The sequence below is a fragment of the Neoarius graeffei genome, chromosome 22 (genome assembly GCF_027579695.1).
Source record: "Neoarius graeffei isolate fNeoGra1 chromosome 22, fNeoGra1.pri, whole genome shotgun sequence".
In the NCBI taxonomy this organism is placed as follows: domain Eukaryota; kingdom Metazoa; phylum Chordata; class Actinopteri; order Siluriformes; family Ariidae; genus Neoarius; species Neoarius graeffei.
The window spans coordinates 41,251,977-41,270,706 of NC_083590.1; the positions used below are offsets into that span (position 1 = coordinate 41,251,977).

The 18,730-nt window shown below is 42.0% G+C and overlaps 1 protein-coding gene across 2 annotated transcripts in view; it reads right to left on the reverse strand.

The window, feature by feature from the left end:
* The window catches only part of grb10a (growth factor receptor-bound protein 10a), a 154,954-nt gene that overhangs the window by 50,821 nt on the left and 85,403 nt on the right, over positions 1–18,730 (reverse strand). The window contains exons 1-2 of one of the 2 annotated variants that reach the window (XM_060904811.1): positions 1,571–1,918; positions 846–1,002 (exon numbers count right to left, since the gene is read on the reverse strand). In XM_060904811.1, coding sequence (XP_060760794.1) covers positions 846–1,002; positions 1,571–1,615 — 202 coding nt within the window. In that variant the 5' untranslated portion in view covers positions 1,616–1,918. Of the gene's footprint in view, positions 1–845; positions 1,003–1,570; positions 1,919–18,730 lie in introns of those variants that run through there. The other variant, XM_060904810.1, reaches the window with a different exon arrangement.

The following is an 18,730-nucleotide window of genomic DNA, read 5'->3' on the forward strand; positions in this document are numbered from 1 at the left end:
CGAATAACGTTATGACATCATACCCTGAGGAACCTTTCCCCCCCCGAGAAAAGCTTGCCTTGCGACGGAAATAAACACAACTTTCAGCAACATATTAGTTGGAGAATTTAAGCCACATTAGTTCATCTAATCTTGGCCAATTCCCAAGCACTAGTTACGTCTCCCCTAACGATCGTACATCATCATAACACAGGAAGGCCATAATGGAGCTATCCGCCCCCTTCCGCATACGGTACCTGAGCTCACAGATGGCCATGCTGGTCATGTGACTGATAGGGTAGAGAGAATATACCACCCTCCCCACAGAAAACACTGCTCTCTTGGACTCCTGGGCATGAATATCTGTGGCATTCGAACTTGCTAACTCTTTAGGAACCCTAAAGCTCACGTAAGAACAGATGTCCCATGATCAGGATGTTGTCCTTTGGTACATCAATACTGTATGGCAACTTATAGATGGGTGGTGCAGCAGGGCTTTATTTAATCTGTGATCAGACGAGGAAATAGATGTCCACACGTGTCCAAGTTAACTAACAGCCAGATTAGTGGATAATCCCTATCATGCTCCGTTCGCAATCTCTTCCCTCTTGGCGATTTTTCCATTTCCTCTTGAAAAGGCTTCTATCTCCAGCTTTTGGGTTACAGTCCAATTTCCTCTACAGTGGACAAGATTACAAATGTTTCAAGCACGCAGACAGGAATAGTTAGAATCGTTGATAATACTTAACCGCAAAGATATGTTCATCTATTTTGCTTTGCATCTATGAACAGAATGAACAAGAACGTGCCCTGGGATCAGGTAGTGATCAGCGCTCGTGCTCTCTCATGAATACACACACACTTACCGAGTCCAAGCAATGGATGATGCTCTACTAAAGTCCAGCAGTTATCGTCCAGGCAGTGACTCTTATAAACCAGGAGCTGACACACATCTCTGGCTGTCATATGAGCAGGAACTTCCAGCACCTTCCCAACACCATCCTCACTAAACACCTTGATGATCTGGAGACAAAACAGTCGCAGAGACGCAAACCTTTTAAACACCTCTACAAAAGATGTAGCGGTTAGAGTTTCAAGAAAGACAACAAGGAAGAAGATGATGAGTAATGAGACTCCTCATGGTCATTAGATTATTCTAAAAATACAGAATGTTTAAGAAAGGAACCCAAGTGTTGCAGACAAGCGCATGTGCGGCAGAATGTAAGCGGTTAGTGATCACATTTACACAACGGCACATGCCCCGAAGCCTGGTTTCTTTGACACATGCATTCACTCACGCACACTTCTAACACTCAGAACTCTCTCGGAAAATGGCAGCAGGCCATAAAGATCAACCACATTGTATATTCACACACCTACGTGCATTTCACTTTGGCTGGAATCATACCGGGTTAAAATCCCTGACCTTCCTCTTTCAGGTAAAGTGATGCATAAATTCTCATTTATGAGTAACGCAGTTGCCTATTGAGACAGTGTAAAAAGTAGACTGAAGAAGACAAAGCAGTCACGTGTAAAGATGTGAAACCTATTTGGATCGAGTAATAAATGCTGCATGAAGTGTCGGTCTTACCTCTGCTGCTTGGTAGAGGCAGCAATCCGGAGAGCACGATGGCATTTTCGCACTGAGCCGACCTTCTCTTACAAAGTGAGAGAAGAGCAAAAGGGAGAGAGAGAGAGAAGGGGGGATGGTGAGGGGGCGGAGAGATTAAAAGAGAAAGAGGCTCAGACAGGAGTTGGGGAGAAGGGAAAGATTTGTTGGAAAGAGTGGTGACAGGTAGGAAAGATTAAAGAGAAAGAGCGAGAGAGAGAGAAAGAAGAGAAAAAACGAGAGAGTGCTAGGCTGTGCTGATGCATGTACTGCAGGCTATTCCAACTCCAGTAGATTAAGATCAGTGGAACTGACACCTCCCATGGGAGTGTGTGCATGTGTGTGTAAGAGATTTTAACGCAATAGCAGACACCTATCAAGGACTTTCTCTCACTCACATCCATGTGTGTACAAAACTCTCATTTCATGTGTGTGTGTGTGTGTGTGTGTGTGTGTGTGTGTGTGTGTGTCCGTCCATCTCTTGCTCTCTCTCTCATCTATATGTGTTTCTCCCCATCTTTCGCTCTCTCTCATCTGTGTGTCCCCATCTCTCGCACTCTCTCTCTCTCATATATGTGTGTCCCCATCTCTTTCTCTCTCTCTCGTGTGTCTCTCTCTCTCATGTGTGTCTTAGTCTCTCTCCCCATCTCTCTCTCTCGTGTGTGCGTCTCTCTCTCCCATCTCTCATCTGTGTCTCTCTCTCCCCCTCTCATCTGTGTCTCTCTCTCCCCAGCTCTCTCTCTCTCCCGTGTGTGTCTCTCCCCCATCTCTCTCTCCTGTGTGTGTGTCTGTCTGTCTCTCTCTCTCTCCCCATCTCTCTCTCCCATCTCTCTCTCTCTCTCTCCCCCATCTGTGTCTGTCTGTCTGTCTCTCTCTCTCTCTCTCTCACACACACACACACACACACCTGGGTCTGTAAACTTTTCAAATTCTCTGAAAGCCTCGAGTCCGACCACCAGATCTCACGCTCATTGCACACACACAACCTTTTTTTGTGTGAGATTTTTTTTGGTAATTTCTTCCCTGAAGTCTGGCCAAAGAAAACCTCTCCCTCTCTCTTTCTGAAAACTCAGCATATCAGAATGGTTCTGCTCTCTCAACCACACACGCACACACAAAAAACTGCTGGAGAACAATATCATGAAATCTAACTCGACACTTCGTGTAGAAACGTGAGTGGGGAAAATCAGCAACCCCCTTTTTAAAGTAGCAATAAGCAAATGTTTGTGGAGCGTTCGTAAAAACGCTCTCTCTCAGGTTTCGCATACAAGCTTCTATTGTCTCCGGAGCACATTTGGGTAGAAAAAACAAACATTCTGAAGAGTGTTTGGCTAAGGGCTGTTTAAATGTAAAGTCTCAGTCATGTGACTGCAAGTGAACATTTGCTGAGATGTTCCTCTTCTGTCAGTGACGGGGGAGGGGAGGGGGTACCTAAACCTTTTATTAAAGGGCTTTTTTACTCTACTATGCATTTTTTTTTAAATTTCTTTTGAGTGTGCAGATGTTACCTAAACATTGAGACAGGCTTGCTCAGTGCCTTTGCAAGTGAAGGAAAAATGCACATAAAGCAAAGCTGAGTCATAATCGAATGCATGTCTAAGGCTACGTCCACCTTTTAGTTTTCAAACAAAAATGATCTCCATTCAGACAAGTGTTTTCGCTCCATATCGGAAATAATTGAACACACCCGAACACGCATATCACAGGGCCATGCACGTACACTGACCACATGCATACCAGAATAAACAGATGATGCCGCTGACGATGTCCATACTACATAGATATTATTGTAGCTGAACTTGTGCTGAATACAACCCCAATTCCAAAAAAGTTGGGACAAAGTACAAATTGTAAATAAAAACGGAATGCAATAATTTACAAATCTCAAAAACTGATATTGTATTCACAATAGAACATAGACAACATATCAAATGTCGAAAGTGAGACATTTTGAAATTTCATGCCAAATATTGGCTCATTTGAAATTTCATGACAGCAACACATCTCAAAAAAGTTGGAACAGGGGCAATTAGAGACTGGAAAAGTTAGAACCCGTTCTCAAAAGATTGCGTTTTGGGGCACCCAAAACGCCGGTGCCGTGTGGACGCCAGGCCGAAACGATAAACAATTGTATCGGAGTCACCTGAATCCGTTGCCGTGTGGACAGGGCCTTAAAGGTACAAAAAAGGAACAGCTGGAGGACCAAATTGCAACTCATTAGGTCAATTGGCAATAGGTCATTAACATGACTGGGTATAAAAAGAGCATCTTGGAGTGGCAGCGGCTTTCAGAAGTAAAGATGGGAAGAGGATCACCAATCCCCCTAATTCTGCGCTGACAAATAGTGGAGCAATATCAGAAAGGAGTTCAACAATGTAAAATTGCAAAGAGTTTGAACATATCATCATCTACAGTGCATATCATCATCAAAAGATTCAGAGAATCTGGAAGAATCTCTGTGCATAAGGGTCAAGGCCGAAAAACCATACTGGGTGCCCGTGATCTTCGGGCCCTTAGACGGCTCTGCATCACATACAGGCATGCTTCTGTATTGGAAATCACAAAATGGGCTCAGGAATATTTCCAGAGAACATTATCTGTGAACACAATTCACCGTGCCATCCGCCGTTGCCAGCTAAAACTCTATAGTTCAAAGAAGAAGCCGTATGTAAACATGATCCAGAAGCGCAGACGTCTTCTCTGGGCCAAGGCTCATTTAAAATGGACTGTGGCAAAGTGGAAAACTGTTCTGTGGTCAGATGAATCAAAATTTGAAGTTCTTTATGGAAATCAGGGATGCCGTGTCATTTGGACTAAAGAGGAGAAGGACGACCCAAGTTGTTATCAGCACTCAGTTCAGAAGCCTGCATCTCTGATGGTATGGGGTTGCATTAGTGCGTGTGGCATGGGCAGCTTACACATCTGGAAAGACACCATCAATGCTGAAAGGTATATCCAGGTTCTAGAGCAACATATGCTCCCATCCAGACAACGTCTCTTTCAGGGAAGACCTTGCATTTTCCAACATGACAATTCCAAACCACATACTGCATCAATTACAGCATCATGACTGCGTAGAAGAAGGGTCCGGGTACTGAACTGGCCAGCCTGCAGTCCAGATCTTTCACCCATAGAAAACATTTGGTGCATCATAAAACGGAAGATACGACAAAAAAGACCTAAGACAGTTGAGCAACTAGAATCCTACATTAGACAAGAATGGGTTAACATTCCTATCCCTAAACTTGAGCAACTTGTCTCCTCAGTCCCCAGACGTTTACAGACTGTTGTAAAGAGAAAAGGGGATGTCTCACAGTGGTAAACATGGCCTTGTCCCAACATTTTTGAGATGTGTTGTCATGAAATTTAAAATCACCTAATTTTTCTCTTTAAATGATACATTTTCTCAGTTTAAACATTTGATATGTCATCTATGTTCTATTCTGAATAAAACATGGAATTTTGAAACTTCCACATCATTACATTCCGTTTTTATTTACAATTTGTACTTTGTCCCAACTTTTTTGGAATCGGGGTTGTACAAAAAAAAAAGTCATATGACTGAAAATACTGCTCAGATTTGTTGAAATTGACAAACTCAGAGCATGCCAAAATCAGAGTGCCAGAAAATACTCTCAGACCCCAGAGGGCTAAAGAAGGCAGAATAAATGTGTCTAACACATGAGCACAACTACATTCACATTACACAACGTAACAAAAAACTAACTGATTGAATGCAAATGTTATTTGTATATAACAAGGAAAATCCATTGCTCTTGATATGGTAAAGCTTTCCATAACGGAGATATATTTACGTAACATTTACGAAAGGAGTCTCCAGTGTCGGTGAATTGTAACATTTTCCATTCTAGGAAAGTCTTCAGGATAGAAGACTCTGCTCTTTGTGGTTTCTTGGGAACAAGCCGCATTTATTTCTGTCTTTTTAACTTCAAGAGAAGGTAGCAGAACTGTTGTTTATAGCTGGTATAATGCAAGTGATCGCAGGAAGGAGCTTGTTTTGTGACCAATTCATTAAACATTAAAATGAACAAAAGTAATGACGTGTCATACTTTATAAAATAAAAATTAAGAAATGAAAATATTAAAATCAAAATTGTAATGAGTGGCAAATTGCTGTGGTATAAGAGGAGTAAAACACTTCCTAGTTAATTGATTAATTTCCCACAACAGCATGATCTGTGTTTTATTTCTTACATTTCTTACTTGCAGAACGGAATGTACAGTATCAGTCCAAAGTTTGTACACCCCTACTCCACTCATTCATAGGTTTTTCTGTATTTTGACTATTTTCTACATTGCAGAACAATACTGAAGACCTCAAAATTATGAAATAACATATCAAACGTATGGAATTATGAGGTAAACAGAAAAGTGTTGAAAAAAATGCTTCTGTGGCAGCAGGGGCGTGGTCAAGCATCAGCTGTGGGTGGTGAGGAATCAGTTGAACTGGCAAGTAGCACGTGATGAGTTTCACTGGTGTTTGATTCCTGGCAATTTACTTTTGTGTGTTTTCTGTGTTCTTTCACAGAAGCCAATAATCAGAAAGTGAGATTTATTTATTGAGGAAAATGATCCATTATTACATATCTGTAAGTGGCAAAAGTATGTGAACCTTTGCTTTCAGTATCTGGTGTGATCCCCTTGTGCAGCAATAAATGCAACTAAATGTTTCCGGTAACTGTTGATCAGTCCTGCACACCAGCTTGGAGGAATTTTAGCTCATTTCTCCATACAGAACAGCTTCAACTCTGGGATGTTGGTGGGTTTCCTCACATGAACTGCTCGCTTCAGGTCCTTCCATAACATTTCGATTGGATTAAGGTCAGGACTTTGACTTGGCCATTCCAAAACATTAACTTTATTCTTCTTTAACTGTCCTGATATTTTCCTTTAGAATTCGCCGGTATAATTCAGAATTCATTGTTCCATCAATGATGGCAAGCCGTCCTGGCCCAGATGCAGCAAAACACGCCCAAACCATGATACTACCACCACCATGTTTCACAGATGGGATAAGGTTCTTATGCTGGAATGCAGTGTTTTCCTTTCTCCAAACATAATGCTTCTCATTTAAACCAAAAAGTTCTATTTTGGTCTCATCCGTCCACAAAACATTTTTCCAATAGCCTTCTGGCTTGTCCATGTGATCTTTAGCAAACTGCAGATGAAAACCAAGCAGTGGCTTTCTCCATGCAACCCTGTCATGCACACCATTGTTGTTCAGTGTTCTCCTGATGGTGGACTCATGAACATTAGCCAATGTGAGAGAGGCCTTCAGTTGCTTAGAAGTTACCCTGGGGTCCTTTGTGACCTCACCGACTATTACATGCCTTGTGATCTTTGTTGGTCAACCACTCCTGGGGAGGGTAACAATGGTCTTGAATTTCCTCCATTTGTACACAATCTGTCTGACTGTGGATTGGTGGGAGTCCAAACTCTTTAGAGATGGTTTTGTAACCTTTTCCAGCCTGATGAGCATCAACATGCTTTTTCTGAGGTCCTCAGAAATCTCCTTTGTTTGTGCCATTATACACTTCCACAAACATGTGTTGTGAAGATCAGACTTTGATAGATCCCTGTTCTTTAAATAAAACAGGGTGCCCACTCACCTGATTGTCATCCCATTGATTGAAAACACTTGACTCTAATTTCACCTTCAAATTAACTGCTAGTCCTCGAGATGCACATACTTTTGCCACTCACAGATATGTAATATTGGATCATTTTCCTCAATAAATAAATCACCAAGTATAATATTTTTGTCTCATTTGTTTAACTGTTTGTTTGTTAACTGTTGTTTGTTTAACTCTTTAAAAATACAGTAAAATAGCCCTATTCCACAGCTGTAGTAATCCATATGAGGTTAAGAACCGCTCAACTAAGTACAGAGAAACGACATCAATCATTCCTTTAAGACATGAAGTAAGTGTCTTTTTATTAATGAAAATAAATAAAAAAAGAGGAAAAAATAGGGGTGTCTAAACATTTGACTGGTACTGTATGAAAAACAGATTGTGCAATTACATGATTAAAAATATTTCAGGAAATATTTTCATAGCCTTCAGGAGGCCTATACTGAAGAACATCATATACAGATAGGAAATATAGCACAACAAACCACTAAGATTTAAAGCTAGATGGCCTTTCGATTTCATAAAATCGGTGAAATTTGGTTCCCTCTGAAATTTGGTCATTGTGATATATGGTTATTTCTGTAATATCTAAAAAAAAATATCAGGCCATTTTGTGGCTGGGAAGTTATTTAATTTGAGGGGATCCCCAAAAAAATAATGTGCATGAAATCGCTTGCTTCACGCAGTCAAGCAGACAGAGGAAGTCCGTGTGCGCATTCTTTCGGGTTTTACGGCAGCTGTCATCCAGTATTGCCTTACTGCCATCTACCGGTTTACCTTTGACCGTGCACTGACAGTTCCCTCATTCTGTCGCTAAACGAACAGCTGATCACACCGAGGTGCTCGCTGACCGCCGAGATTTATTAGTTTGGTCCTGCGTTTCCTTTCCTTCGTATATAACATAACGTCTTTTCGTCTCGCTTTCTGTTACTGTCGTCAGTCTTTCACGTTTCATTCGCACACTTGCGTCCTCCATTTTTCTCTCCTGTTTCAAATTTGTATCCCACAGTGCCTTGCGTGAACGGGAAAAGCCCACCACGTGATGCATGGTGTAGTATCTTGAATTGGGTCATGGTGAAGCAGGAAAAAATAGCGGAGAATTTAAGGCCACGTGGCCCTAAATTCATTAATTGTTCTATTAGAAATAAAAAACTAATAAAATTGGAAGTCTGATTTGAATTCAGTAGCTTTCAGTCCACTAAACAAAAATAACTGGGTGTCAGGGAAAATTCTTTTTATGACCTACATTTGAAAAATCTGAAAGGCAGTCTACTTTTAACTGTTGAATGTCTTAGCAACATTTTTCAAGCTGCAAAAATACACATTAAAAAGTACCATATTAGAATTTGCCAATATCACCACAAAAGCCAAACTGTTGTTTAGCCTCAAGAACAACAGAATGGTTAGAACTTGCTGAAAAGTACATAAATGTCTGTCAAATTCATTGGCAAAATGATCTGGACAAATGAGATGATATTTGTAGAAAGTGGAAAGCTCAGAGTAAAGAAATTGCACATGCTCCAAAGTATACTACTTTATTTGTTAAACAAGGAGGTTTGTCATGTCTTGTGTATGTGCAAAGACAAGCAGCACCGTCTCCTTAGTCTTTATTGATGAGGTACCTATATGCCAAAAGGTAAATGCATCACCTTTTGGCATGCATTTACCTTTTGGCATATAATGTGATGCACAAATATACAGCTAAGGTGACTATGGAGATCGTCCAACAAAAAAGATATTCAGAGCCCTAGTGAAAATGTGTTTCACTTAATGACCGCAAAATAATTACAAGCCTATAGAAAGTTCTCCAGGGAAAATAACTAGCATCTGGTGATGTTTATGGGTCACACACATCAACTATTAAAGACTCTGTAACAGGGATGCATTACAATTGATCATGGCAATCTGCATTTTATTAATTATGTGATGTAGTTGCACTGTTTCAACACCAGAGATCCCAATCTGTGCAACACAGTTCTGTACTTGTGAAGTCCAAAAACCCAATAGCACCAGATTGCAACAAACAGCAAACATTACACATGAGACAGTGAAATGGCCATTTTATAGTGGTTAAATAGAACTCTGCAGTAGCTTTCAAAACCACCAAAAGCTACAGAAAACGGCCATTTTAGCCAACTTTGGAGCTCTGTTTCTGCTACAGAACTCATTTTGTTTTAGTTAATCATTTTCAAAGTCCCCAGGTCAGACAGTTTATTTATTTAAAATATTTTTTTTTGGAAGAACTTATAAATGTCCATCCATCCATTATCCGTTACCACTTATCCTGTGCAGGGTCGCAGGCAAGCTGGAGCCTATCCCAGTTGACTATGGGTGAGAGGCAGGGTACGCCCTGGACAAGTCACCAGATCATCACAGGGCTGACACACAGAGACAAACAACCATTCACACCTACGGTCAATTTAGAGCCACAAATTAGCCTAACCTGCATGTCTTTGGACTGTGGGGGGGGGACTGGAGCACCCGGAGGAAACCCACACAGACACGGGGAAAACATGCAAACTCCACACAGAAAGGCCCCCTTCGGCCACTGGGCTCGAACCCAGAACCTTCTTCTTGTGAGGCAACAGTGCTAACCACTACACCACCGTACCACCCATTTGTAAATGTATTTATTTTATTTTAAGATATGGTGAACATTTTGTTTACGATATTAAACCTCTGTATGTCGCATTTTTAAAATTTATTTAGCTCCTTACATTCATCCATCCATTATCTGTAGCCGCTTATCCTGTTCTACAGGGTCGCAGGCAAGCTGGAGCCTATCCCAGCTGACTATCGGTGAGAGGCAGGGTACACCCTGGACAAGTTGTCAGGTTATCGCAAGGCTCTTCATTCAAATTCTGCTCGAGAATTGAAACCACGAAGTCCGTATCATGAATCAAATTCATTGATTGGTGACCAGAGTGTATCGTTACACCCCTACTCTTGATTCTACTAAAGATTCTACCGTAAGTATACAAACAAGTGCTGTTAATATATGATTCAACCCAAGTAGGTTGAAATTCCCTTCATTTAACACAGACATTCTACAACTTCCACCTTCATTTCCTGTCTAAATATTTACGGTATGGATGACACTGTAAAGCAGAAAACAGCGCAATGAAGTAATAAATGGCACTGAGGGGTTACACATGTCAGAGGATCTTGTGACAGATACAATGCCATGGTATTAGAGAGGTATTAGCAGGAAACATCTCTGTCATGTATAAAGCATTTAGTTGAAAAGGATACATTATGGCATGCATAAATGAGGCTTAAATATAGAAAGTTATGAGAAATGTCATATGAGAAATGTCTGACAGGAGAAATCAAGAAGAAAACAAATGAAATGTTGCTGCATGGGGACTTGAATGTTTGCATGTAACAAACCCGTGTGCACATACACAGCACAGATGGAGCCATGGACCCAGTTAAAGCTTTAGCTAAATGGCCCAGTGACCTTAAATGTCAAACACAGATAGCCTTAGAACACCATCTGATGACATTTTCTGACATGTAGCACCATGTGAAAGCTAATTACTCTCAAGAATTGCAGATTAAGTCACTGAGCTAAAGGAAAAATGCACCCTAACCAACTTGCATATTCATCGTTATGGTAATTAATGTGTGATTTTCAATGGCGTCGAAGATTTAATTCGATTTTCTGATTCTGAGTTCACTTTTTTAGTTTAAACTTCTTTCACTGACGTGCTGGTCTATTCTCACTTTGGTTAAATTTTGGCCTACATTACCCACAATGCTTTTGACTACCTACTCGTAGAAAGGTAGTGGGATTTGTGCTGCATTCAAATAGAGATTGCAACTTGTAATTCCAAACCTCTCACCTGGAAAAGCCAAAGAAAATGCCCCCCTCAACTAGGAATAACCCACTCAGGATCTCGGGGTGGTCTTCTCACCTCCTAGTGCTTCAGAGTTTAGCAAGTGACGTTGAATCAACATGCCTGCTCCCAGCATCAGCAGTAAACAATGTAGCGCCTCTTACCTTTAAAGTTATCATGTACAATTCAGATTCCAAAAGAGTTGGGATGCTGTGTAAAATGTAAATAAAAACAGGATTTCCAAATCCTTTTTGGCCTATATCCAACTGAATACAATACAAAGACAAGAGTGCGGGTGTTAAACTGGCCTGCCTGCCTCCAATTGAAAATATGTGGTGCATTATGAAGCGCAAAATACAACAACAGAGACCCTGGACTGTTCAGCAACTTAAGTCATATATCAAGCAAGAATAAGAAAACATTTCACCTTCAAAACATCAACATTTAACGTCCTCAGGTCCCAGAGGCTTACTGAGTGTTGTTAAATGAATAGGTGATGTAACACAGTGGTAAATATACCCCTGTCACAACTTTTCGGAACATGTTGCAGACATCAAATTCAGGATGAGTGTATATTTACAAAAAAAAAAAGTTTCAGTTTCAACATTAAATAAATCTCATCTTTGTATTGCATCCAATTATATATAGGACAAAAAGGATTTGCAAATCATTTTATTCTGTTTTTAGTTACATTTTACACAGTGTCCCAATTGTTTTGGAAACAGGGTTGTATATTTGTAAAAAAAGTGTTTGCTTGAGAGTAATCAATATACAGATATATTCACTTGTTCAATCTTTGTGTGAGAGTGTTTTTTCCCCCTCATCATTAAATGCCATTCGAACAGTGCTAGAAATGTCCTCCCATGACATCACTGCTTCACAAAACCACTACCTTCTTACAAGAATAATCAAACTACAACCCCAACCAAAGGATTAACACCATCCAATCCATTCATCCATTATCTATAGACCCTTCCCACTGACGTCACCTGAAACCGGAAGTAAACAGACCCTGCGCCATATTGGAAGACCAACAAACTCGTGATCAGGGGGCAATAACGGCAGCGCACGGAATTTAAACCTACGAGGCACTTGATTCATCATAAACCTACAATGGTAAACTTTTGTGCTGTGTTAGGGTGTTCCAACAAAGCTGATGGGAAAGGTGAAAAGAAGTCGTTCTTCAGAATACCAGCTGTGATTGAGCTACGTTTACATTAGACCGTATGTGTCTCGTTTTCTTCGCGGATGCACTGTCCGTTTACATTAAACCGCCTGGAAACGCCGGGAAACAGGAATCCGCCAGCGTCCACGTATTCAATCCAGATCGTGTCAGCTCCGGTGCTGTGTAAACATTCAGAATATGCAGATACGCGGATATGCTTGTGCTGAGCTCTAGCTGGCGTCGTCATTGGACAACGTCACTGTGACATCCACCTTCCTGATTCGCTGGCGTTGGTCATGTGACGCAACTGCTGAAAAACGGCGCGGACTTCCGCCTTGTATCACCTTTCATTAAAGAGTATAAAAGTATGAAAATACTGCAAATACTGATGCAAATACTGCCCATTGTGTAGTTATGATTGTCTTTAGGCTTGCCATCCTTCCACTTGCAAGTGCTAAGTGATATGCACTGGGATCACACACACAGCGGCTCAGTCCCGAAAACACTGCTTGTGCACTTCATGCGCGCGCTCTGTGAGCTGCGCAGGGCCGGAGTGCACACCCTCCAGAGGGCACTCGCTGTTCAGGGCGGAGTGATTTGGAGCGCAGGATGCCTGCGGAGCCGAGCGTATCCGTGTATTGGTGTTGCTGTGTGCACGCAAATCGTGTATTGGCGTTGCTGTGTGCACACTAATCGTTTTAAAAACGTTAATCTGATGATCCGCTGATACGGTCTAATGTAAACATGGGCTGAGACACAAGGGACACAAACTACGTTTACATTAGACCGTATGTGTCTCGTTTTCTTCGCGGATGCACTGTCCGTTTACATTAAACCGCCTGGAAACGCCGGGAAACGGGAATCCGCCAGCGTCCACGTATTCAATCCAGATCGTGTCAGCTCCGGTGCTGTGTAAACATTCAGAATACGCGGATACGCTGTGCTGAGCTCTAGCTGGCGTCTCATTGGACAACGTCACTGTGACATCCACCTTCCTGATTCGCTGGCATTGGTCATGTGACGCGACTGCTGAAAAACGGCGCGGACTTCCGCCTTGTATCACCTTTCATTAAAGAGTATAAAAGTATGAAAATACTGCAAATACTGATGCAAATACTGCCCATTGTGTAGTTATGATTGTCTTTAGGCTTGCCATCCTTCCACTTGCAAGTAGTAAGTGATATGCGTTGGGATCACACACACAGCGGCTCAGTCCCGAATCGTGGCTTGTGCACTTCACTCGCGCGCTGTGTGAGCTGCGCAGGGCCGGAGTGCGCACCCTCCAGAGGGCACTCGCTGTTCAGGGCGGAGTGATTTGGAGCGCAGGATGCCTGCGGAGCCGAGCGTATCCGTGTATTGGCGTTGCTGTGTGCACACAAATCGTGTATTGGTGTTGCTGTGTGCACACTAATCGTTTTAAAAACATTAATCTGATGATCCGCTGATATGGTCTAATGTAAACATGGGCTAAGGAGCTTTCTGCCAGGAGACAGAGAATAAGTGCATTACTGAGTGTCTGTGAGCAAAGGAGAGCCTGAATGTTGCAACCTCCCTATTGGCTGTTTATTGGCTGTTTGTAAAAATGTATCAATTGTTGCCCTTCATCGCGGACTCGAGAGACGAGACCTGACGAGTTAGTTGGTAGCAGAACAAAATGTCTGGACACAAATCGGGTTTTCAGAAAAGGAAAGAAAATAAATGCAGGGTCGAAAATACAAAAAAGGAGGCAGAAAATGCAAAACGAGTTTTAAGGTAGTTTTAAAGTAGGTTCAAACCTGCATGTTAACTGGGGCTTTTCTGAGGCTTTTTGTATTTTCTGAGGCAGCCCGCCGTGGCTGCAGGCTTTCAGTTGTGTCATTGAATGGTTACTTTTCTGAGGCAGCCCGCCGTGGCTGCCTGCACGCTTATTTATTATAGCCCATTTAGTTAAAATAGTTGATCTAAAATGTTTATAGTTATGTGATGGTTGTCCTCAGTGTTCGAACTATGCCGATATTTTCGGGGGGTCCCTTTTTTTCCCTTGGGGGGGTGCTTGCGCTTGTCTCAGAGCGCGGATCTCCAAACACATGAGAAGCCTATCTTACGCACATATCAAGCGGACTCCACACCTCCACACACGCATCGCGTCTGAAGTCATAACTCATCAGGGGAAATCGTGTCCGCATTGGCATGTTCAAAAAACAACCTCGCGTCAACAATGATACCACACGCAAGAAAAAAACAGTCAGGCTACTCAACAACCAACCTGGCAGCAGCAGTCGTTGTCATATCGGTTTATTTTATTTTTGATGTAAACACAACACTTCGGATATGCAAATGCTTCCCGTTACACACGATTGCTATGTCAATAAACATCATTTTGCCAATATTTTAGAGACCCCCCAACATTTCCCAAATCATGTTTTCAAGGGATCTCATGTCTGTTTCAGGGGATCTCGGATCCCCCGAGTACCCCCGTAGTTCGAACACTGGTTGTCCTGATTTAGACTGGTGTGGGTTTTTTTTTTTTTTTTTTTTTGGGGGGGGGGGGGGGGGGGGGGGGGTGTTTGCGCGATGTTGCACCCCGGGTCCAGATTAGGGCAGAACCGGCCCTGGCTACATTTCAGGTGTAGTTTGTTTTATGTATGTATGTACTTGCATAGATGTGTACTTGGTCTTCCAATATGGCGACTACCGAAATCTTGTGGCGCGGTGACGTCATGCGGGATCCCTCTATACCGCTTATCCATCAGGGTCATGGGGGAAGCTGGAGTCCCCCTCAGTCAAGAGGTGGGGCTCACCCTGGGCAGGTCACCAATCTATCACAGGGCTAACACAGAGAGACAGACAGACATTCACACTTACATTCACACCTACGGGCAATTTAGAATAGCCAGTTGACCTAATTTGCATGTCTTTGGACTGTGGGAGGAAACCGAAGCACCCAGAGGAAACCCACACAGGTACAAGGAGAACATGCAGACTCAGACACAGAAAAGCCCCAGTTAACATGCAGGTTTGAACCCAGAACCTGGGTTAGAACAGGTCTAAGCCATTTTTAAGTCATTTTTCACTATATTCAGATGGAGAAAAATAAAAATAAAAAATAAATAAATAAATAAATAAATAAAAATCACTGACTTAGATGTGGGAACAGGTATCAGAAGAAACTGTGGTGGAGAAGAGGAAAAAAGAATAGAAGAGTAAAAAAGAAAATACAGACAAGAATAGAGGAGAGTTCTCACACTGGTGTTTTTAGTAACATTGGGTCAAGTCATCTCTGGGGGATTCATGTCCCAGCAGGACTCATGATCAGACAGCTGACAGAACAGCAGACGCTGACACTTTGACTGTGTGTGTGTAATACCAGACATACACACAGACACTCAAACGTGGCATGGTTGTATAGTGGTTAGCACTGTCGCCTCACAGCAAGGAGGTTCTGTGTTCGAGCCCAGCGGCCAACGGGGGCCTTTCTGTGTGGAGTTTGCATGTTCTCCCCGTGTCTGCATGGGTTTCCTCCTACAGTTCAAAGACATGCAGTTAGGTTAATATGGCGCAGTCTTGGGCTAAAGTGCCCTTGAGCAAGGCACTGAACCCCTAACTGTTCCCCGGGTGCTGTAGCATAGCTGCCCACTGCTCTGGGAATGTGTGTGTGCTCAATGCTCACTTGTGTGTGCATGTGTGTGTTTATTGCTTCAGATGGGTTAAGTGCAGAAGTTAAATTTCACTGTGTGCTTAAGTCTCGGCTTGAGTGTACATGTGACAAATAAAGGCTTCTTGGCTTGGCTTCTTCTTAAAGCCACTTTTATGGGTGTGAAATTTTGGAGCACCACAAGAGGGGAGTATTTCAGTCTGTGTGGTTAACCATTTGTGTGTGCGTGTGAGTGTGTGTGTGTGTGTGTGTGTGAGAGACTGCCCCAAAAAGAGCCTCAAAAAAGTGTGTAATCATGACATCAGCATGATAGTGCGCCACATTATGGACAGTGTGCGTGTGAGAGGGTGGGTGACATCCTCATTTTGTCTTGCTGTGCTTGTCTAAATATGTTCTTCCAGTTAACAAAGTTGTGTGTTTAGTGGAAGGCAGAACCCACAGATTTTATGTTACCAAAAAAAATGGCCATCACTTAGAAAAAAATTCTCAAATGCTGATGCAGGAAGAGCTATCCACCTCGAGCCTTTAAAATGCTAGTCTTAGGCCATCCTTTAAAAAAAAAAAAATCTGTTTCCTGTCCACCGGGTGAGCAAAAAAATTTTCAGTCGGGAGGGAGGGATTTTTTTTTTTAATATATGGATGGATAAGAAATTGCAATGCAGTGTTTGCTTTTTCTTTCAGTACTTTATTACAAAAGCAGACACATTTAATAAAATATGACGGTTTAATTAACTGAAACTTGTACAAAAACTTTAAGTTAGCATTTTAAATGCTGACTGCAACATTTGCAAAACTTTTACAAAGGTACTTAAAATGTCCGACACACGGACTTTTTGTAGTTTTAAATCAAGCGTTAGGCCTAGTTCGGATGAAATTACACTATTAAAATGATCACTGAATGATTTGTTTTTTTGAATCTTTACTATTTTGTTGTTCGCTAGAATACCATTTTGCGATTTGACACTTATGCAAATGTTTGAAAGCTCCGGATCTCCTTCCTTCATGGTGGCTGCCATTTTTTTGTGCCGCACGGTGCATGCGCAGAGCTGATTCAGTTCTATATTCTACGCGGAATGCAGGGTTTTCCACAAGCGCCGGCCATACAGCCGACTACTTTAATGACTATTATTTTTGTAGCCCACAGGCTCTAAATATTAATTTTCGATTTTAATAAAATTAAATGTTTATCTAACGGACTGACAATAATGTCAAACTGAACCGCACTCATTTAAGTTGTGATTTGCGCTGTTTGTACTGATAATAACCACAAATTCCCCGCCAACTTCGTTGATCAAGGGAGAGTAACTCATCCACGGCCCCGACATGCGGTGTGTGCGCGCACTCGGCGGAGGCAGTAGTGTGTCGGGGCCGTCGGAGGGAACAGAAGCAGAGATAACGCTTATTTTGTCTCCGGTAAACCAGTCTTCTCTCGTTCAATTACGTGCTGGCATCAAAAGACACTATTGGTTGTAAATGAAACCAAACTGAGTTGTTGGCGTGTATTTTCATACACAAATGGAGAAATGTTCGCTGAGTGTGTAATTGTGTAGCCCCACTGCAGACCGTTGTCGTTGTTAATTCATAGCATGCTCAGCTGCGTGAATGTGTCATGCACCGAAAATAAGAGATTTACAAGCCAGGAACGCCTCATGATGCAATACGCAAGAAAAGAAAGAAGATTTACTGCCATTTTACTTTGTATTTGAGTAAAGTGAATAAATAAATGGTCTGTGGAAAATACATTTAATCCTGGGAACTGCGTGCACAGGAGTTTATTTTGTGTTTACTCCCCCCACTGGCTGGCTACTTATTTGTCATGGCTGGCTAGTATGAGCCTTAGTGGAAAGCCGTGGGAATGCGTAAATGTCAAGTTCAATTTTAGATTTACGAACCCGAAAAAAAATGTCAAAAAAAAGGGCGTTAAAAAAAAAATTTCAACCGCACAAACGGCACTCACCCGGCCGGTGGACCGGAAACAGAAAATGTTTTAATAATGGCCTTACGAAAATGACATCACTGCTGGAAATTGTACTTTATAAAACTAGACATGTTAAATAGTTTACTGTCTAAATTGTATTTTAATACAAGACCGGGAACACGTTCTATTTAGCCGGTAAAGTTTGGCTCTGAGTCTGCCATTACACGAATGCGTTCCTGGTAAGTTACTGTTAATTCAAAGGAAGTGACGTCATACGTGCAACACTTGAAAGTTCGTGGCATTTCTGGCTTCGTCTGCTTTGCAAAGTGTAGCACGTTTTTAACGACTTTTTTATTCCAAAACAAAACTAAAACCAAACCATGCCTCCTAAGAGGTGTGTCGTTCAAGGCTGTTCAAGTGTAGCCGATTAAAAAAGCGAAATTTTGATCCATTTTAGCCCAAAGTCGGCAGGACACTTACGGAATGAATGGGTTCTATTTGTACAGACAGGACGGTTTGGTGTCTGCTCCATACATTTTGAAAAAGATACATTTGTGAGGCAAATTCACATAGACGGATTTGAGCGATGTCTGATACATGGAGCAGTTCCTACGATCTGGAAACAAAAGTCAGAAGCGCCATCCCAAAGAGCTGACCGCACAGTAAGTGTCAAGGCACTTACTTTCACTTTCAGCGCTGGAGCCAGCAGAAGCGGGTGACGCGTTGCGCCATATGCATTGTGTGCAGCGAGCGCACAACAGCCAGGAATTTGTTAGGGTTCACCTCCAAAACTAAGTTGCTCATAAAACTACAACCTTTTCTGGTTCTAGCAGTACCAATTAGGACCATGTAGACCCTTTCTATTTTGTGCTACGTTAGGTAGTGGTGGTCGTGGTGGTGGGTGGGAATGTTGGCACACAATTACCGTTATT